The sequence below is a fragment of the Gopherus evgoodei genome, chromosome 8 (assembly GCF_007399415.2).
Source record: "Gopherus evgoodei ecotype Sinaloan lineage chromosome 8, rGopEvg1_v1.p, whole genome shotgun sequence".
NCBI classification, from domain to species: domain Eukaryota; kingdom Metazoa; phylum Chordata; order Testudines; family Testudinidae; genus Gopherus; species Gopherus evgoodei.
In genome coordinates this window covers 91876959-91899626 of record NC_044329.1, presented here as the reverse complement: position 1 = coordinate 91899626, position 22668 = coordinate 91876959, and the positions used below count along the sequence as shown (strand labels likewise).

At 41.6% G+C, this 22668-nt stretch overlaps 1 protein-coding gene across 2 annotated transcripts in view; it reads right to left on the bottom strand.

Annotated features, from left to right (window-relative positions):
* Positions 1-22668, bottom strand: part of ANKRD13C (ankyrin repeat domain 13C) — a 54832-nt gene that overhangs the window by 8872 nt on the left and 23292 nt on the right. The window contains exons 4-10 of one of the 2 annotated variants that reach the window (XM_030571779.1): positions 19556-19656; positions 16334-16379; positions 14964-15030; positions 12618-12762; positions 9170-9301; positions 6641-6802; positions 333-412 (exon numbers count right to left, since the gene is read on the bottom strand). In XM_030571779.1, coding sequence (XP_030427639.1) covers positions 333-412; positions 6641-6802; positions 9170-9301; positions 12618-12762; positions 14964-15030; positions 16334-16379; positions 19556-19656 — 733 coding nt within the window. The remainder of the gene's footprint in view (positions 1-332; positions 413-6640; positions 6803-9169; positions 9302-12617; positions 12763-14963; positions 15031-16333; positions 16380-19555; positions 19657-22668) is intronic. The other variant, XM_030571780.1, reaches the window with a different exon arrangement.

The following is a 22668-nucleotide window of genomic DNA, read 5'->3' as shown; positions in this document are numbered from 1 at the left end:
TGTACGTAGAAAGCTTTACTGAAATGTATTAAACACAGAGCTTAAATCTTTTAAGTGTTTAAAGTTTAGGCTTCAGATATCAAGTAGTCCACAAGCTTACAAAATATCGCTGTATTTTCAGTTAATTGCAGTGCAAGATTATATTGTGAAATTATTTATATCCTCCCGGCTACACAACCCCGTTTTTACTCATGCCAGCCTTGTGAAAAGTGTGTTTTACAGGCCAAGGCAAGAAAAATACAGATATTATGGAGTTGTAAAAACATAAGCTAAAGGAGGAAAGTATCTACAGCTAAAGACTCCTTGTCTTTAAAAGAAACTGATACACTTACTTTCCATTTTCAGCAGATATGTATTCTTCCCACGTAATTGTGTTGGGTGGAGGTGGAGTAAGGGACTGTCGTCTGACAGGCTGTTAAGGAAAAACAAGTGGTCACTTTCTGTAAAATATTAAGTTATTGCATGGTACTATATCATTCAAAAGATAAAACTGCACTTTTCAGTCTATAAAATGCATCAGTTCATCCCATCCAATATGAAGCTAGCCAAGTTTAACAGTTTCAACTAATCTCTCTACTTCCTGTTCTTCCCTCCCAGGGTTTTAACTTTGCATGTGGACATTTGGCTCCAAGTATTAATTCACACAGAAGTCTGCTGCAATAATCACCAACATCAGGATGACAAGTAACAGGAAAGAAGAGACAGATGGAAATTAAAGCTAATGTATACTATAAATAAAATCTTTACGCTGATTTTTCTCATAATACACCTTTTCTTTAACATAAAAAGAGTTCCCTTTAAACTAGATGTTTGGACAATGCTATTGTAGGATATTCTTAAGGATAATCCAAAGATTTTAACTTAAAAAAAAAAAAGACACTGAGAAGATAGTCCTGTACTTCAAGAATATATTGCATAAAGAATTGTTTGAGATTCCAAGAGCTGGTAAAATAAGGAGATAAAGTTGACTGCAACAAGTAAATATTTAATGTCTCGTGGAAAAAAAAATCCTGCTGCTCATTGCACTTCAGCGGACTTCGAAGTTCCTACATAAGGTGTTGCCAAGGATGAAGCCATCTTGTTTGATGGTACACTCATTTTCAAAGAATTTGAACTGAAACAAGACAATTCTTGAGAATTTACAAAGACAGTAAAGTCACCCAATGCTGGAAATCTTCCCTCTGATGTCACATTTACTTTGCCTGAAAAGTGCTGGCAACACCCAAGATGTTTATGAGACTGGTCCATTTCATTACTGCTCAGACCACCACAGGCAACAATACACAGAAGCATGACAAGGTTTATTCTGCTGATTGAATTATGGAGGTGACTGGAAGGGAAATGATTATGGAAAAGTAGTATGGAAGAAAGCAAATTTCCCATTTGATAGAGACAAATACATTTATTATAGTCCCATTTCCAATACTGAGATGCCAGTTTCCCATTCTTGCTTGACTTTTTGGGACTATGGTAATTCTCAAAATGTGCTAGGTGGTTTCCAAACACAGAAGAGTTCCTGCCCCAAACTGCCTGCAATCCAAAACAGCACGATCTTAGATGCATTACTACAACAAATCCATGTCAGTTTTTTTTATTCGTAATCAGTTTTGTCCAAATTGCTATATTCTGCTTCTAGCAGTCTGCTTTGAAAAGCTGTGATTTTTAAAGATGGTATCCAAAACGACAGACTTTGGAGCGGGCTCCTTTCTGATGAACCTATCTGAAATCCTAATATCTTCAGGGCAAGTTTAGTATTTAAAATCTGCTTGTTTTTATTGCCTGGCTGTGAATGGATATTCGTAGTTGATACGGTCTTCCATTATAACATCATCACATTTAATATTCCTTGTCAGAAAAAGCAGCATACTGATTCTCACCTTAGCAAAATAATTATGCCATATGCTAACTGACTATTCAATTCTATTAAGTCTATAAACAGAACAGTAAGAAAACAAGATTTTATGGCTTGTATAGTACTTCACTACCATTTCAAAAGATTGTGTGTATTTTACATATCAGATCAATTGTGCAAATTTGTATCCAGTGGCATTATTTTAAGTTTAGAAGGTACATTTCAACTGTGAAGAGAATTTTGAAGTTAGAGTCAACTCCCAACAAACAGTGAGAGGAGAAATCCAAATTATTGAAAGGATAAATGTTTAAGTTCCATTTAAGGATGGCAATTGGAATATTTCTTCCTATAGCTAATACACAGGCAAGCAACTTGAATCTGAATTAGAATGCTTAGTTTATATGCTACAAAGATTCATAAACTTTAATCAAATTAATTCAAACATGCCAGAACAAGGCTCAGACCCCTTCATGCGTGGCTCGCCCAGAAATACTGAACGAGGCACGTCAGGCTGGACTCGTAGTGACAGTGCCAGGACACATACTCAAGTTCCTACCATGGTGGATCAACCCTCAGATGATTTGCGAAGTTGTCCCCTTCAACAGTGCACCACCCTCCTTGTCCCTAACAACAGATGCGTCAGATCTGGGTTGGGGGGGCAAACCTGGGAGATCTTCGAACACAGGGTCTGTGGTCGCAGGATGAGCTCTCCCTTCATATCAATATCAGGGAGCTCAGAGCAGTGCAGCTGGCATGTCAAACTTCCCAGTCCCAGCTACAAGGCCAAAGCGTGGCAGTGATGACGGATAACATCACTGCTATGTTCTACATCAACAAACAGAGTGGAGTCAGTTCTCCCCACCTATGTCAAGAAGCCGTCCAACTATGGGAGCTCTGCCTAGCCCACTCCATTCACCTGGAGGCGTCTCCGCTCCCAGGAGTGCAGAACGAGCTAGTGGATCACCTCAGCAGATCATTCTGCAACCACAAATGGTCCGTCCATCCATATGTTCTTCATCCCACATTCCAAAGGACGGGATTTCCCCAGGTCAACCTATTCGCCACCCAGAGCAACAATGTTCTGTTCCTTCCAGAAACACAGCCCAGGTTCAATCATGGATGCGTTTCTGCTACTTTCAGGAGACCGCCTCACATATGCCTTCCCACCAGTCCCACTCATACACTAGGTGCTGCTCAAGATCTGCAGGGACAAAGCGGAGGTGATTCTGCTTGCCTCAGCCTGGCCCCGTCAACACTGGTACACCACACTTCTGAAGCTGTCAATGGACACCCCGATCGTGCTACCACTCTGCCCTGATCTGATCGCTCAGGACCATGGTTGCCTCTACCACCCAGACCTCCAGTCCTTCCATCACACAGCCTGGAAGCTCCATGGTTAAACCTCATGGAGTGCCTATGTTTGGAGCCAGTAAGGGAGGTTCTTCTCAGCAGCAGGAAACATTCCACCAGGGCTACTTATCTAGCCAAGTGGAAAAGATTCACTTGCTGGTGTGCCCAGCACCACACACCTCCACTCCAGTCTACACCACTCATCCTGGAGTACCTTCTGCATCTCAAACAGCAGTGCCTAGCAGCGTCATCTGTCAAGGTGCACCTTGCTGCTATCTTAGCCTTCCACCCAGGAACATCTGAACACTCCGTGTTCGCTAACCCCATGATAGGACGTTTCCTCAAGGGTTTGGAATGCCTATATTACAGATCAGGCAACCGGTTCCCACATGGGACCTTAACCTGGTCCTCACTAGGCTCATGGGGCCCCCTTTTGAACCACTGGTGACTTGCTCCCTGTTCTATTTGTCGTGGAAGGTGTCCTTCCTGGTAGCCATCACATCAGCAAGGCAGGTGTCCAAATTAAAGGCTCTGACCTCCGGCCCACCTTATATGGTCTTTCACAAGGACAAAGTACAGCTCAGGCCTCACCAGCCTTCCTCCCCAAAGTAGTGTCACAATTCCACACTGGTCAAGACATTTTTCTACCTGTCTTCTATCCTAAGCCTCACACTAGTACCCAAGAGCAGAGACTGCACTCACTGGATGTTTGGAGAGCACTAGTATTCTACATCGAGCACATAAAACCATTCAGGAAGTCGAACCAACTGGATGGTAGCAGACCGGATGAAAGGACTCCTGGTCTCATCTCAGAATATCTTCTGGATCACATCCTGCATCCACACGTTACAAGTTAGCCAAGGTCCCAGTCCCAACTCTGATGGCACGTTCCACAAGGGCACAAGCTTCGTCAGCTGCATTCCTGGCCCAAGTCCCGATACAAGAGATCTGCAGGGCAGCAACTTAGTCATCGGTGCTTACGTTTACCTCTCACTATCCTATCACCCAACACGACAGAGATGATGCAGCATTTGGCAGGGCAGTGCTCCAATCAATGATTCCTCAACTCCAACCCCACCTCTGGGGTATAGCTTGGGAGACACCTGATTGGAATTGATGTGAACAAGCACTCAAAGAAGAAAAAACAGTTACTCATCTTCTCGTAACTGCTGTTCTTCAAGATGTGTTGTTCATGTCCATTCCAATACCCATCCTCCTCTCTTCTCTCAGAGTAGCCAGCAAGAAGGAACTGAAGGGGGGTTGGGGTCGGCATGGTCATATATTGAGCACCATAAAGTTGCCACTCCAGGGGGCTCCACAGCAGACACGACAAGAGCTGCTAAGGGAAAGCTTTCCAACGACCATGCACACAGTGCATACACACCTGATTGGAGTGGACATGAACAACACATCTTAAAGAACAACAGTTATGAGAAGGTGAGTAACCGTTTTCTCTACTCATCCAAGCATATTTCAAGATCAGCATTCAACACTGTCCTGAACTTCAAGCTTGACTTGCAAGAGTCACTTGGTAGACAGAAGAAGATAACATTACCAAACTAGGTCATTTCCATTATCAAAAAGAAAGTGTCAAATCAGGGCTTTGGAGCTGTGTTCCAGCTCCAGGCAAAAACCTGCAGCTCCACTGCTCTGGAGCTGCTCCACGATCCAGCTCCAGGCTCTGCTCCAAAGCCCTGTATTTAATACCATGAAACAGAACATCATTGCACACACCACACTAGACTTAAATTAGGAATCCAGAATGCTCACCCAATATTTTATGTTAGCATTCAAGTATCAGGTTAGATGGATTACTATCAGGCTGATTTTAGAAGGTAAATCTGTTCCTAGATCAGTTCTACCGTGTTTATGCTTTCTTTAAAAAAAAAAAAAAAAAAAAAAATCACCTATTCTCACCAATCTAAGTGCCTGTTCATGCAATAGAAAACTAGTGCAAATTAAATGTAAAAGTGTGTCATTCATTCCAAATAAATAAATTACCACATTTATTGTAGGATTTGAGAGGTCTCTCTCTATTGAGGTTAATCTCTTCCAACGGAAACTGGATATGCCTGAAGCTTGCTAAAACATTGCTTGTGGATCTCTAGTCTTGTTCCAGGGTGGTGGTGGAGGGATGCTACTCTCCATTACCATATGTATTCAGGAACTGAATGTATAATTTTTAAGTTAGGCAAAGGTTTTAAAATTGGTAGTAAATTCTCAAAACCCAGTATTTACATATCTACTAGTAAGAGTTCAGGAACAGGCATCTGATGTAAAAGATTTTTTTAAAAAAATCTTGCTCTATATTCTTAGCACACAAATAAAAATGTATTAGAATCCTGTTCTCTGAAGCACTGTGGTCCAGAAGGACACCTCTGTAATTTGCACCACCTGGCACAACTGCATAGTCATTCCTTACTAACACTGAATTCACTATCCATGTAAAAATAGTAAGTTGCTTGTCCCCCAAGCAGCATGTCCACTGTGACAACAAGTTACACATTAGAAACACCAAGTAATTCCAATGCTCCCCCACCTCTGCTCCCTCCCCCCAAGCATAACATCACTTCAGTCATTTTATGCTGGATGATTTTAACACACAAAAAAACTCAAATAGAAACTATTAAATCAATTCATCACACAGCTGAACTCCTCATGCCTTGACTTCATGTAGCAGTTTGCTCTCTTTACATTATGATCAGTGAAATATTTGCTATCTACTGAAAGTAACTATAGTTAACTCAGGATAGTTAAGCGAAATCCATGCCTTGCTTATGTTACCACATTTTACCAAAGGGTGTAGGCCACAAAAGTTGGAATGCATAAAGTTTACCTGAAAATTATCAGACAAAGACTAAAACCACAAAAGTACATTTAGGATAGTGCAAAGACTATAAGTCAGCAGTTCTAACGATTTGGGGAATAAATTTCCCAGTTCATGAAGGAAAGAGGGAAACTACATTTTAAAGCTAATCCTGCCCAAAGCTCTAACCAATTGGCCTGATAAGGTACTTAAAATAGGGACCATTCAGAAGCCAGGTCTTGGGTAAAATCAGCTGACTACCTCTATAAAGTGCCCTAGCAGGGGACAGCACTAACAAAAAGATGACCTTCAAAGCAACATTCTAAACTAGAACCAAAAAATCCTGCCAAAAAGTCTTCTGATTCAGTCAGCCAGAAAGAACTCCACCTTATAGTAAAAGTCATCATGAAAGATCCAGGAATCACTCACTGAAATATTCAGTACAATCAGAAGGAATTTAACAGGGGAAAGACCACATTGATTAGAGTTATAAACCAGTTCAGATGTTTTAAACTAAGCTTTATACAGAAAAGAGGGGGAAAACATTTTTTTCGATAAAGCTTATTAGGTATCAAGTGTGAAAATTAATATTCCCTGGAACAAAACTGGTGTAGATAACAAGCTAACTGTACCTCAAAATTTTGTTCCATCAAGTTACCGCCTTTACTCAGGCTTTCCATTATGGCCTTATTTCGAAGAATATCTTCCTCACTGAGATGCTCTCTTCTTTTCCTAGATTCTAAAACAAGTCCATTGACCAAGTAGAAGTCTGCCAAGAAGTTTCCTACTCTTTCCTGTAAGATAGATATTTGACATTCATGAACTCAAAAGCTATGGTAAGGTAACTTAAATCAGGAATATTCAAAGACTAAAATGACTCTGTTATATCAAAGGAAATAAATTTAAGTACATAAGAATTAATGTTATACTTTAAGTCACCTGTACTGACAGAGCACTTGCATTAACACTGAATACCTCCAACAATGTAAATGAAAGTGCAGCAGAAACACTGGCTGCCATTGCAAGGATTTCTTTGGGGATAAAAACTTACATTAGCACAAAACATCTATTTATGTCAGCATTTCCCAAAGAGCTAATCTGAAGATGGCAAGGGGAAACATGTTTTTTCTTCTGTGGCTGTACACTCTAGAACAGCTGACTGTATCAACTGATATTTTATACATATGACTTATTTTTTGCACCTAGAGTTTACATTTCATAAAATGGAAAAAGTAAAAATTATAAAAACATGGTCAGATATGAGCCAACTTTTGAGTGACATCAACTAATGCTTCAAAAGGCGGCAAAAATCTTCCCCCACACAGGAGGGCAACTGGCAGTATAGCTATACCTAAGGAGGAAAAACATTCTTTTCATTGCCTTACGAGTGAGCGCTAGTACCTCTCAGGCAGGTTGGATTTTCCATGTGTCTAGGTTGCATAGCAGGAAGTGTTTTTTAAAAGGATTAAATAAACTCACTGCTAAATTATTTGCCATTACTCTTCGTATTACTGTATACAGTTTAGTCATTTAAAATTATAAATGGTATATCTACTTTACAGCTTTGAATGCCTCTATTCCTGTAGAATGAGATAAGAAATAGTAGCTCCACACAATTTTTGTTAACACCTTTAATTGTTTCTAATATGTCAGGGCCTGATCTTACAAAATGCTGAGCACCACCTCCTGTGTTCAATGGAACATAGAAGTTTGTAGGATCAGGTCCTTATTTCCCATATTTTAGTCTCATCCCTCCTAATCTGCCTTTCTGCGCTAAATAATCCTAGAGTAGGTCATCTCCAACATCATAGATAAATCCCTAATCCCATGCCTCTGACCACTGTTGATATCTCTGCTTTATCCTCTTTGAGATGATCAAACCTGAACGGGTGTAAGGTACTGGCATTCTGTATGTTCACAGTGTCTACAGCTGTAAGAGCAGTAACAATTGTAGAGTTTGGGGGTTTTCTTCCTGGTTAATTCAAATTAATGTAGATTTCTGCAAGCTCTAAATGTATCTTGGCAAAGTGCAAATACAGTGAGCTGTATTTTCTGTCTGTACCTGACAACGATGCAGTCTAGTGTAGATTTTGGTGAAATTGGATGACAGAGGCATAAAATGTATTGAGCTCAATTTCTACCCAGAGTTCCAAATTAGCAAGTGTCTCTTCAAAAATGATCAGCCAGAACACAGTTAAAGTTGGTACACCAAAGTGCACTGGGTGTCTGAAGTGCCTGCTGACTAAGCTGACTTTTAACTTGCATTTTTTAGGTGAATCCTCATGGGATTTCTACACTGTGTGCTTTAAAAAAAATTGTAATAAAGTTGTATTTTTGCATAATCTTTGTATCTGCCTTTGCTATCTGGGATCTGGAATGTCAGGGGAATGGGCAGAGCACCTAGGTCAGCTGATTATTGTCTCACTGCTGCTATCTTGCCTGCCCTGAATAGGGAGCTGGCTGAAAGCTGCATGCTGGCAAGAGGGGAGTGGTTTGACAGGGGACCTAGCAAATGCTGTCAGCTATAAGAAATAGCCCTTGGGATTTTTTAAGTTGAAGTGTCTTCATTAGCCAGAGATGATAAATTAAGTGCCTGAATAATAACCGCAATGACTTCCCTTCATCCCATCCTCAGAAAAGGCATTAATATGCTTTCTGCCATTGTTCTGGTTTCTATCTAATGTTTTAATAGGTCAGCTATTACTGTGGCATCTAAAACACTGATTCTGTCCAAGCTACAGCAAAATGTTTAAACATCTTCATTCTCAAGTCTCCATTACAAGATCTTGAATTTACCTATTCCCCTACTTCCGACATCAGGTCTTCATAACCTCTTGTTCATTCCCTACTTCTGCTGTGGAATACTGCACTTTTCTGTCTCCTTTCCTGTCTCTTCACAATGGGCCATAGATCCTTTTACTACACGTCTTACGCTGCCCTCACTATCTGGCACAGACTCTACTTCAACCATGAACTTAAAAACCCTCTTCCTCCATGGCTTGCAACCCAAAGAGAGATGAGATTTAACACGATAAAAATGTTGAAGACAAACACACACTCCTTACTCTCCTCTTTTGCATTAACACCATCTGCCAGTGCTATTTTGAACACAGTAACAAAGAAAGGGCTGGATAAGACAGAGAGGGTCTGTTCAGACTTACTGTTTTGTCTTCTCTGAAAAGCCATCCTGTTTGGGCACGCGTGAAGGTAATTGATTTGGTTGATAATGTTGCTGAATAAATATCACTGCTCATTAAAATGTCAACTTCCTCCTCCGTTTCCATCTCAGATTCCTGGAGCAAAAGAAATCCTAAAATACTGAACAGTACTTACTGATTATTTTAAGCTCTCTCATTTTTTACAAGCAGACTGTACATCAGGGGTAGGCAACCTATGGCAAGTGTGCTGAAGGCGGCACGCGAGCTGATTTTCAGTGGCACTCACACTGCCAGGATCCTGGCCACCAGTCCAGGGGGCTCTCCATTTTAATTTAATTTTAAATGAAGCTTCTTAAACATTTTAAAAACGTTATTTACTCTACATACAATAGTTTAGTTATATATTGTAGACTTATAGAAAGAGACCTTCTAAAAACGTTAAAGTGTATTACTGGCATGTGAAACTTTAAATTAGAGTGAATAAATGAAGACTCGGCACACCACTTCTGAAAGGTTACCGACCCCTGCTGTACATAAATAAGCCTTATCCTTTAACTGGACAATTCTTCTCCCCAAGAAAATTATGGATGCTTCAAGTAGTAGCTATTTTACTGGAATTATTCAAAAAATGTCCTGTAACATTGGCATCATAGTACCTTATCCAATTGGTATTACGGAAGGAGGCACATGGTCTAAAACTGTGCCAGCCAAATGTACTAATAATTCAGTATATGGGTACAGTCTCAATTAGTTTAACATTACTATACCACCAATTGAAAAATAGATTCAAACACTGTGTCTGGTGCTGGGGGGAAGAAGGGGGAAAAAGAAAAAAAAAATAACCAACAGCATCACCAGTCCCTAACTTCAGTGGTTGAGTGGCAATATGTTTACAACTCTGCTCCAATTTTTCTCTGTTTCCATGGAAAGGGACAGATAGCTGTCTAAAATCAGTTAAGAAGCTTTAAAGTTATTATCTGAAAGCACCTTGCCCCATGTTGTTGATTTTGCATCACCATCCATGTAAACAACAGCTTAAAGCCTTCAGCGACTTTCGGTGGCTGCGAACTACCAAAGCCATTTCAAGAGCACCATTTTAATTTAAGACTGACCCATTTGCTTACATGGAAGTACTAACACATTTCTAGTTTCTTTTTTAATTCAGTATTTTAAAAATCAGTAAATTTCCAGAAGTGTAGTTATATTGTATAACCACATTCCTTGCATAGGCCCTAATACAGCAAAATACTTAAACACATGCTTAAGTGTTTTGCTGGATGAAGCTGTGATTGAAGGCATTTTGCTTCAACGGGCTTAAAAGTATCCAGTAATTCACACACTTTGTGCTGATGCTGATCGTTTGCTACACACAGTGCCTAAACAGGTTCACAGATTATAAAGGCCAGAAGGTACCATTGTGATCATCTAATCTGACCGCCTGCATAACACAAGCCATAGGACGTCCTGAATTAATTCCAATTTAAATAAAACCATATATTTTAGAAAAACATCCAGTCTTAATTTAACAATGACACTGCAATGATGGCGAATCCACCATCTTGGTAATTGTTCCAACAGTTAAATTACATTCACTATTAAAAGTCTGCATCTTATTTCTAGTTCGAGTTTTTCTCGTTTCAACTTCCAGCCATTGTATATTGTTTGTCTGCTAGACTTTGGAGTTCCATTATCATATCTTGGTTCCCCATGTAGATACTTAGACTGATCAAGTCACCCTTTAACTTTCTATTTTCTTAGCTAAACAGATTGAGTACTTTGAGTCTATAACTATAAGGTATGTTTTCTAATTATTCAATCATTCACATGGCCCTTCTCCAAACCCTCTCCACTCTTATCAACATCCTTCTTGAACTGGGGACACCAGAACCGGACACAGTATTCCAGCAGCAGTTGCACTTATGCCAAATACAAAGGCAACATAACCAGTGATGAGCTCCCAAAATCCTAATAACCAGTTCCCTGCTGGGTTCTCAGCAGCAGGGTAGTGGTGGTCTTCACTCGCTCCTGGTTTTCGGCGGCAGGTCCTCCACCCAGAACAAGTGAATCTCCCACCCTGTGCGACCCGGTAGAGAACCGTGTGGTGAGTACAAGCCCCATGTACCTGTCTCCCCCCTCATCCAATGCCAACCCAACCCACATCCTGCCCCCGACTGCTCCCCTCAGAACCCGTAACCCATCAATACCCCCGCTCCTTGTCCTCTGGGAGCGGGGCAAGTTGGGTAGGGGGTTGGCTCCTGTGGCTATTTAAAGGACTGGGGCAGCAGAGGCAGCTGGAGCCCCAGGCCCTTTAAATAACCCCTGGAGGGCTCCAGGGGATATTTAAAGGGTCCAAGGCTTCCCTGCTTCTACTGCTCCGGCCCTGTAAATAGCCACAGACGAGCTGGAGCCCCACGCCCTTTAAAAAGCCCCTGGAGCCCCCCACTACCCTTGGGTTCCGGGGGCTATTTAAAGGGCCCAGGGCTCTGGTGCTTCTACCACCCCGGCCCTTTAAATAGACGCCGGAGCCCACCCCCTACCCAACTCGCCCCACTCCGTCCCCAGACTGCACCAACCCCATCCACCACCTCAAAAGACCCCCAGAACTCCCATGCCTACCCAACCCCATTTCCCATCCCCTGATGGCCCCCCCCAGAACCTCGGTCCCCTCCAACCGCTCCCTGCCCCTTATCCGACCCGTCCTCCTAGCCCCGGCCTGGGCCCCTTACCATGCTGCTCAAAACAGCCGGAGCTGTAGGGCTGCCCAGAGCGCTGGCGCTGGGAGGGGGAGCCTCCACAGCTGGGAGCTCAGGCGGGCCAGACAGGACAGTTCCGCGGGCCAGATGTGGCCTGCAGACCCAAGTTTGCCCACCCGCTGGCCCCTTTAATAACTGGTTCTACACCAGCTTCTACATTTAACAGCTGGTTCTTGGGGTGCAAACCGGCTCCAACTCACCACTGAATAGAACCTTTATTCCCACTTGAGAGTCCCCTAACGATCCCATTCACTCTTTTGATCACAGTGTCACATTGGGAGCTCATGTCTGGCTAATTATTCACCACGATCCTCACATCTTTCAGAGTCAAGGCTTCCCAAGACAGCATGTCCCCATCCTGTAAGCATGGCCTATATTCTTTGTTCCTGGATGTGTGACCTTACATTTGGCCATATTAAAAACACATTGTTTGCTTGGGCCCAGCTTCCCAAGCAATCCAACTCACTCTATCAGTGACCTGTCCTCTTTATTATTTACCATCCCCCCAACCACTGCGTCATCTGCAAGATTTCTTTGTAGACTCCTTACCTCATTGCTAAGTATTACTTGAGTCCTAGTTGGGTACAGAACCTGACTTTTTAGCAGAATACACATTTAATGTAAGTATTTCATTAATACTGAAAACATATCCGTATAAGGTAATATGTTTAACATTGTGTACATACGCAGCTGCTCACCTCATGATGTATTCGCTGGTAAACTTTTTGTTCGTTGTCTAAAACTACAAAAGATTCAGAGGGTGCTGCATCACCATTGAAAATGAAGCTTAAATCCCCTCGTTGGCACTTCATGTCAGTAAAGTCTATGAGAGTTGTGTCAAGCCTGTGGAAATATACCCATGGTAATGCACCTTTGCAAAAGGAATTATCCAGAAATGTTCAAATATACAAATGAGTTCTATTAGCATCCAACAGCATTGCTTTTTTCCCCAAAATGGTAAAGTCTACATTTTCATTGTGTTTTAATATAATTATTATTGCAAATTTCACTTGTATAAATAGACAACAAATTACTACTTTTTGCTTATACAGGAAATTCCAAATATAGTAAAGATATCTGTATAAATGCGAACTAACAGGCTGTGGCTCAAATGCATAGGGATTCAATTATATGAATGTGGCGAAATGTACAGAATTCAATGTGACTTAGTCCTACATTACAAATACAGTTCAGGGGATTTTTATGTTACTTTCATGGCAAAAGATAATGCTTTCCTTTCATATTGTATCAATACAGCAGAATTACAGATGGAAAACATTTTAAGAAAAGCTGCCACTGCATCCTTTTGCCCTCAAAACTGCATGGTATCAGGATACTGACTGCTTTTACCTGGCACACAAATACACTGAGAGGAATTTCCCTAAACATAAGTGGCCACATTCTGATGTGTTAGTCAATGTGAACGAGGATTATTCAACAGTTTCACTGATTTCAGCAAGGTTGTGAGTAATGGTATCAGGATCTGGCCTAAATTGAGAAGAGGACCAGTAACAGAGTGAACTTTGCATTGCCTTGTTTTTGTCACATTTAGCTAGACTATTTCAAGTCCTTTTATTTATTTTCTTTTACTTTCAGTGGCATAAGGGAGGGGTGGGCAACCTATGGCAAGCGTGCTGAAGGATGATTTTCAGAGGCACTCACACTTCCCAGATCCTGGCCACCAGTCGGGGGGGGGGGGGGGGCAAGAGGGGGCTCTGCATTTTAATTTAATTTTACATGAAGCTTCTTAACCATTTTGAAAATCTTATTTACTTTACATACAACAGTTTAGTTATATATTATAGACTTATAGAAAGATCTTCTAAAAACATTATAATGTATTACTGGCACGTGAAACCTTAAATTAGAGTGAATAAATGAAGACTCTGAAAGGTTGCCGATCCCTGGCATAGGGAATACTTCTACCAGTCAAATTAAGAGTTGAGTGGAGCATGAAGTTTTTGCCAATATAATTTCTGTGGGCTGCCTCCAAAATGTGTGTGTTATTTTGTTTTCAGACAGCTAAAGCCACCAGATTTGTTTAGTCTAACAGCCACTAGTTCTTAAGCAACATTTTTTAAATCAGTTACGCCGTTTATTCATCTTTTTAATTCGAGACAATATAGGGTATTCTCATGTAGATTCTCTCAACTCCCATTACCATTAATGCAAGTAGCATGTGCGCAGAGAAGAGACTCAGACTGGTCTCAGTGAGAGCTGACCTAAAAAGTCAGAACATATTTCTGTGTTAAAAGCTTTAGAGAGAGCAGCAGTTTCTCTGAATAATTTATTATTCTGATTTTTTTGATTTTGGAGCTTAAAGGGAAGAGACAATTGAATCCAACAAAGAATATTACAGCTAATTAAAGAGCCAAGCTGGAAAAGTTGTAGAAACAAAATGGTTTCTAACTCTTGTTTCTCAGAATTTGAACATTTGTTCTCTGAAGTTATAGCAGCATTTGCCACTGATGTTTTATAGGATAGCCACATTTCTGAACAAAATATCTGAAATCTGCTTTAATTCAAATAATGTTTATAAATATAATTAACTCACCAAGACATGAATGTGTTACATGACAGATAGTCAGGTACAACTGAACTATTTGTTCCCGGAACTGACTCAGTAAGAAACTAACCAAAATTAATTCCCCAACCATTTAAATTTAAGTTATAGTTATCACTGTCTAGTTAAGTTTCAGAAGCACTTCAGTAATTACAACAGTTGTTAATCAAGAGCATCATCTAAGAAAACCAACGTTAACACCTAGAAGAATAGAAAGCTGCATTCCAATGCACTAGAATATCAGAAAACACTTATTCCAAAGATATTAAAAACACACTAGGCTGCCTTTGCAAGCATTTACAGAATTGAATCAAATGCAAATTTTCCCACCCAGATGTGGCCCTTGGCCAAAAAGTTTGCCCTCCCCTGATTTATAGCCTTCAAACCACTACTGGAAGTGATATTTCAGTTGCACTGTTGTAGTTCAGTAATAAACACTTAGTTTTAACTTAAGTTTACAATAGTACAAACCAGTGCTTACCTGATATTTATACCTTGTTTGTATATTTTACACGCATCGGAAGGCAGAATTCGGGAAAGTAAAGGCACTATATGTGTAAAAGAAAAGTATTAATACTGAACAAGACATAAGAAATACAACTAAATACTTCTGCGCAACAGACCATATCTCAGAAATATACATTTAATAAAACACTGCAAATTTCACCATCTTCAGATATTGCTGTATTTTAAGTATAGAACTATGCCCATTACACTTTTATTGAAATTGTACCTAAAATATGGAAAAATTATAATGTTGCAATCAATAACTGAAAAATGAACAAATACCACTGTAGTGAAATAGATTGCCTTCAGCATCACACAACAGCTTAAAATGCTCTCAAGCCAAGTGAACCAGACACAGGTTCCCAACTATTTGTCTCCTAGCTACTCATATTTTAGTCATAATCTCAGAATTTCCTTTATGTCTCTATTATATTGGCTAACAAGATTAGTTACAGTTAGACTGTATTGAAACCACTGAAATGGAAAGTGTATAGTGTAGCATATCTAAAACTTCAAGTGAACATTAAACCAGCAGTGAAACTGGGCATCAGAACAGTCTTATATTAATATGTGAGAAAACAGATATAACACAGCTTACTGCATTCTTAAAAACCATCATTTCTTTTACTGCAATAAAACAGTTAATGGTTAAAAATGCCCCACAATGTTCTGAGTGGCATTATAAAGGCACAGGACAAATTGCAGTCAATTCAACCTACTGAGAAGAGGAATAATTTCTCTGAAATGCACTGTCCAGGACGCCTTATTCTTATGAAACTGGATTTACACAAAGAGGGGTTCGACCCTAGATTAGCAGTATGACATGGTTTAGGGAAAGCCATTAGAGAATGCCCTCCATTCAAGGCTGTGCTGCGCACCATTGTGGGAGATTGGTGGTGGAACCACAATGCAGTTCTGGCTATACTCCCGGTTCCTATTTTCCTAGGCAAAGGCTGACTGCCATATCAAGGCATTGTGAGTCAGGCCTCAGCATCACCACTCTAGGAAGGCCTGGTCCCCCCCTGTCTGGCCCTTTCAGATACTGCACACCTATACAGAAAGGTGCAGGTGTCAGCTCAACAGGCAGAGCACAATTTATTTTGCAACATACCAAGTTGTTGCTATATGCACATCTGCTCAACAAATTTTCATAGCTCAGCAGATGCTTATTTTTCCATGCAAATTGGCTTTGAAATTCTGCACACAACATCTATAAGGAAGGGAGGTCTCTGTGGGGTTTAATTTTTTTCTTTAAGCAATGCTGGAGTCTAATTTTAGGCAGATACTACAGATTCCATTTCTTCGCACCAATCAGTACATAAAGATAGGTATTATAGTTCTTACCCCAACTTTGAAAATCCCAGTGAAGTTCTAAATAGAAGTCACCTAGCTGTGAAAAAAATATGAATGTATCATTAGCCATATTGACAGCTGTTAAACATTTCTGGGAAGACACGCAACATGCAAATGTCATCTTGGGAAAGGCTAGATAAAATGAAGATAGGATATAACTGAATAAAAAAAGTCTAGCCTTCATTCCTCCAATGTTATCATCTGAAAAAATTAAATTAACATTTCTTGATTCCAACTAGAGCGGACTGAATATGATAAAGTTACAAACTGAGAGGCTAAACTGCCCATAAGTAGCTTATATTTCTGAATTTCTTTTATTTGCAATCATTCCAGGAGGGGGAAAACAAAAACAAACAAAAAAACCCCTACTAAGTACATGACTCTAATTAGCTAATCCTATCCGAGATTGCTGGGAGTGGAGGGGTCTCGAGTCTATTTAAACCAGACCCAGCTCATTCCATAGACAGAAGATGAGGCAACAGCTGCCCAGAAGACTGGGCAGCTGAAGAACTGCCAATGGGAGGAGGAGGAGGAGGACGACGACCAGTTCTAGAAAGGGGCAGGCAGGAGGAGAGGCACAAATATATGAAGTTTGGGGAAAACTGGGTACAGGATGGCGCCTGTCTCCCTAGGAAACTTTGGACCAGCTTGAGAGGTAAGAGAATGAATGGGGAAATAGGACTAAAGATTTTGGCTGTGGATGATAAACTAAATACTGATATATCTCTTGTATAAGTACTCAGACATTTTCTCTGGCTCCTTTTCTTCCTTTCCCCTCCCTCCCACTGACTCTTTCCTTTCTCTGGTGGTCAGATCATCCTGGATCACCAGACAATGGCTTGGTGACATTTAGACATGTGGGATTTAGGGTTTAGCTGGAGGGCCAAGTAACCTTAGTGACTGTCTGCCAGTCTCACTGGGACTGGTGAGAATCCACTAGTGCACAGATCTGTTTTACAGATACAGATTTTAAATGGATGTGGATTCAACCCCCTATTTTCCACAAGCCATTCCACATTTTACCACTGACCCAAGGGAAGTTGAAAGCACCTGTGATGTTTTATAGCAGCTAGTGTTCTAACAAGAGCAGAGGCAGCAGCAATTTGAAACTGGACAGAATCTTCTAATTCTAGTTTCATATTACTGCTTTGGGGAAAGCATTGCTGTGCACAGGCAGAGTTAGGCAGCTGCACATAAAGGCACGTTTATTTAAATGAAAGACTAGGCTAAAAACTCACTTCTAGAAGTGCACTGACAGAAAGGGGGAAGGAAGAGAAAAAAGGTTCAATGTTACATGTAGTAAAACTGATGGCTGAAAGAGGCGAGCATATCAGAAACAAAATCTTCACATTCGGGTATAAGGGATAGGGTTATTCCAAAAGAGAGCAGCTTAAAGACCTAATCCAATACAAAATAACTATCCTATTATGTCACACCGAAAGCCCTGGCTTTATTAATGCAAACCACAGTAGACGGATAATTCCTTCTTACATAAACTGAGCTTTTATAACAGTTTCTAACAATGGAGGAGGAACTCGTGTGTCCCACAGCCTCATTGGCACTCTTAGGTGGTTTCCACAGAGCACCTAGGACTAACCAGGCATAGAGCTTAAGCTCTCTTTTTATCCCTAGAGATGTGTGCTCCAAAACATGAAGCTATGAAACTAGGCAAATAAACAAGAGGAAGGACACAATCTTTTTCACAGCATGCATCACCCACTCTCCCACTCAGGATGCATGTACTGTCTCCCCACCTATTTGCAACCACAACTTTGCTGGGGCAATCACATCAGTTTGCTTACATAGAAAAGTATTAGGAAGCACTGGCTATATCTTAGTACTGCAATACTATGGAACAGTTGGAAATAATCAACATATGTGACCAGACACTTCACCATGAGTGGTAATCAACAATTTGGGAGCCAGTGCACTAGTAACACAGTTAAAAATGAACAATGAAAATGCCAGACACTGACAATCTGAGAATAACTTGTGTGTGTCAACTACGATACTCCAGTGATTCATTAGGGCTCTGAACCTGCCCAATGTAAAGTAATGTCAATTCCTGCAATTAACTTTAAAATTAAGCATTTGATTTCCTAAAGTATAACTCCAGTATTTAGCGCATTTGGATTAACTAAAGAATCTCTGAAAATTAAATAGCGAGAGAAGTTACCTTACCGCAGTACTTTTTGCTCTAGAAATGTATTGCCTTCACAGGTCCTCACTAACAGATCATCTGCACCACCATGTGCTGATCATGATCTCTTTCAAGGCAAAGAAAACATGCTTCCTCAAAGGGTTACCTGGTTTGAAATGGGCTCTGTTGCAAAGTAGCAGGGAACATGATAGTGTGGCTCTGTCATAACTATAAAGGGAAGGGTAACAACCCTCCTGTATGCAATACTATAAAATCCCTCCTGGCCAGAGGCACCAAAATCCTTTTACCTATAAAGGCTTAAGAAGCTCAGGTAACCTAGCTGACACCTAACCCAAGGGACCAATAAGGGGACAAGATACTTTCAAATACTTTTTTGTGTGCTCTTTGTTTTGGGGTGCGTTCGCTCTTGGAACTAAGAGGGACCGGACATCAATCCATGTTCTCCAAATCTTTCTGCACAAGTCTCTCATATTTCAAACTTGTAAGTAAGAGCCAGGCAAGGCGTGTTAGCTTTATCTTTGTTTTCTTAACTTGTAAATTTTCCTTTTGCTGGAGGGCTTACCTCTGTTTGCTGTAACTTTGAACCTAAGACTAGAGGGGGTTTCTCTGGGCTCTTTAAATCTGATTACCCTGTAAAATAATCCTAATTTTACAGAGATGAATTTTACCTTTTCTTTTAATAAAATTCTTCTTTTAAGAACCTGACGGATTTTTCATTGTTTTAAGATCCAAGGGTTTGGATCTGTGTTCACCAGGACTAACTGGTGACGGGATTACCAAGCATTCCCAGGAAAAGGGGTGTAAGGGCTTGGGGGGATATTTTGGGGGAAGAGGAACTCAAAGTGGTCCTTTCCCTGTTTTTTGTTAAAGCACTTGGTGGTTGCAGAGTATTAAAATTTAACCTAAGCTGGTAGAAATAAGCTTAGGGGGTCTTTCATGTGGGTCCCCACATCTGTACCCTAAAGTTCAGAGTGGGGAGGGAACCTTGACAGGCTCAGTGTCAACATCATAAAAGAATAATTGTCATTTATCAACAGTTTCCTTAAGCTTACCTCTTTCAGGGCTTTTAATAATCGAGGTCGCTTTTCTTCAACACTTTCCCTGGACTGCTGCTTCAGCTTTCTTAGGAGTGCTGTAACTAAATAGAAGTGTACTGTAAATCAAATACTTTGCTCAGATTGTGAACCCCTCAGGGCAAGGACTCATTTTCCAGAGCTTTTCAAATACTGAAAAATGTAAGCAAGGTTGTTTCATCAGGCATTTTAAATATGTAATTATATATAACTATATTTGAATCACAGCAGCAAGACAGCCTCAGTAATCCTCCTTTGCAACAATCAGTATATGCAAGTCCATGGCAACCCTTCTAGCTGCATCCCGTTTTTGCTTGCACACTACTGGACATGCGTCAGTGGAAGACATTAACATTTACTTCTGCGGGGAGAAACCCTCAGCACAGTGGAATACCCTGTTTGTAAATACTACCAGCATTTTAAATGAGCACCAAAACATTAAGTTGTGTGCTATGAGAAGCAGTAAAACAACAAATAATTAAGTACTTAACTGCTATCTACTAACAAGTGGCAGTGGGCTAATTTTGACCCTTACTGCTTCACTTGAGAGCAAAATGGATAAGTAACTCACTCAACACAGCTTGTGACTTAGAGCATGGCTACCCTTGCAGATGTGGAGCGCTGAGAGTTAACCTGCCTTCGGAGAGCGCAGTAGGGAAAGCGCTGCAATCTGTCCACACTGACAGCTGCTTGCGCACCGGTGGGGCCACATTTGCAGTGGCACTGGGAGCGGTGCATTATGGGCAGCTATCCCACAGAGCACCTCTTCCCATTCTGGTGCTGTGGCTTGTGGGAAAGGGGCGGAGAGTGCAGGGCATTCTGGGTCCTGTCCCAATGCTCCATGATGCATCTGTTTGCATCCCAGTATTCCCTGTGCTTCCATCTACGTTTGGCGCCATCTTTCAACGTTTTTTATACTGCATCCTCTGTCTTCCCTTTCAGTCTGCAAGAATGGAGCCTGAACTGCTGAGGAGTATGCTGATGAGTCTTGTCAGCACATCACGTTTGGCAGTCGAGTTATTCCTTAGGATCCAAAGTGACAGGCAGAGCTCTAATGATATCGACTTGAGTAACGCATACGACACGAGTTTACTTGGGGAACACCGCTTTTGGACTCGGGAAACAAGCACTGAGTGGTGGGATCACACTGTCCTGCAAGTCTGGGATGATGAGCAGTGGCTGCAGAACTTTCGGATGAGAAAAGCCACTTTCACGGGACTGTGTGAGGAGCTCGCCCCCACCCTGCTGCACAAGGACATGAGATTGCTGCCCTGACAGCGAAGAAGTGGGTGGCTATTGCATTCTGGAAGCTGGCAACTCCAGACAGCTACCGATCGGTCGCTAACCAGTTTGGAGTGGGAAAGTCGACCGTTGAAATCGTGTTTATGCAAGTTTGCAGGGCCATTAATTGCATTCTGCTCAGAAGAACCGTGACTCTGGGTAATGTGCAGGATACTGTGGATGGCTTTGCACAAACGGGTTTCCCTAACTGTGGAGGGGCGACAGATGGGATGCATATTGCAATTCTGGCACCAGTCCACCTAGCCTCCGAGTACGTTAAACAGAAGAGGTATTTCTCTATGGTTCTCCAAGCACTTGTGGATCACCATGGGCGTTTCATTGACATTAATGCAGGATGGCCCGGAAAGATCCATGATGCACACATCTTTTGGAACACAGGCCTGTTCAGGAAGCTGCAAGCCAGGACTTTTTTCACAGACCAGAAGATCACAGTAGGGGACGTCGAAATACCCATTGTGAACCTTGGAGACCCTGCTTACCCTTTTATGTTGTGGCTCATGAAACACTACAGTGGGAGCCTTGACACAGCAGGGAGCAGTTCAACAACAGGTTGAGCCGGTGCAGAATGACTGTGCTGTGTGCTTTTGGCCGTTTAAAGGGCCGCTGGTGCTCTCTGTATGGGAAGCTGGACCTGGCCGATGACAGCATCCCCATGGTTATAGCCACGTGCTGTATCCTTCATAACATTTGTGAAAGGAAGGGTGAACGATTCACTCAGGCATGGAACTTGGAGGTTCAACACCTGGAGGCTGAATTTGAACAGCCAGAGAGCAGGGCTATTAGAGGAGCCCAGTGCGGGGCTGCAAGCATTAGGGATGCCTTAAGGGAGCAATTTGAGGCTGAAAGCCACCAGTAATGTCTGGTGCCCTGCACGGGAGTGAAGTGCAGTGGTTCCAATGTTAGTAGGAATCTGTGTTTGCTATGTCGACATGCAGTGCCTCTTTCTTTCCTGGGCTAAGGTATCTTCTACTTTATGCAATAATAAAGAATGTTTTCAAAACCAAAAAAATCCATTTATTGAAAAGAAACACAACAGCTTGGGAAACAAAGGGCATGGGGATGGGGTGGGGAACGGTACAATCACAGATCTACGCATGTCCTGTCTGGAGTGTTGTGCAATGAGTGCTGCACCTCAGGATGGCTATACAGCATAGACTCATAGACTCTAGGACTGGAAGGGACCTCGAGAGGTCATCGAGTCCAGTCCCCTGCCCTCATGGCAGGACCAAATACTGTCTAGACCATCCCTGATAGACATTTATCTAACCTACTCTTAAATATCTCCAGCGATGGAGATTCCACAACTTCCCTAGGCAATCTATTCCAGTGTTTAACTACCCTGACAGTTAGGAACTTTTTCCTAATGTCCAACCTAAATCTCCCTTGCTGCAGTTTAAGCCCATTGCTTCTTGTTCTACCATTGGAGGCCAAGGTGAACAAGTTTTCTCCCTCCTCCTGATGACACCCTTTTAGATACCTGAAAACTGCTATCAGGTCCCCTCTCAGTCTTCTCTTTTCCAAACTAAACAAACCCAATTCCTTCAGCCTTCCTTCATAGGTCATGTTCTCAAGACCTTTAATCATTCTTGTTGCTCTTCTCTGGACCCTCTCCAATTTCTCCACATCTTTCTTGAAATGCGGTGCCCAGAACTGGACACAATACTCCAGTTGAGGCCTAACCAGCGCAGAGTAAAGCGGAAGAATGACTTCTCATGTCTTGTTTACAACACACCTGTTAATGCATGGTGATGGGGGTTTAGTGCAGTGGGGGGGAGGGGAGGGGACACGGT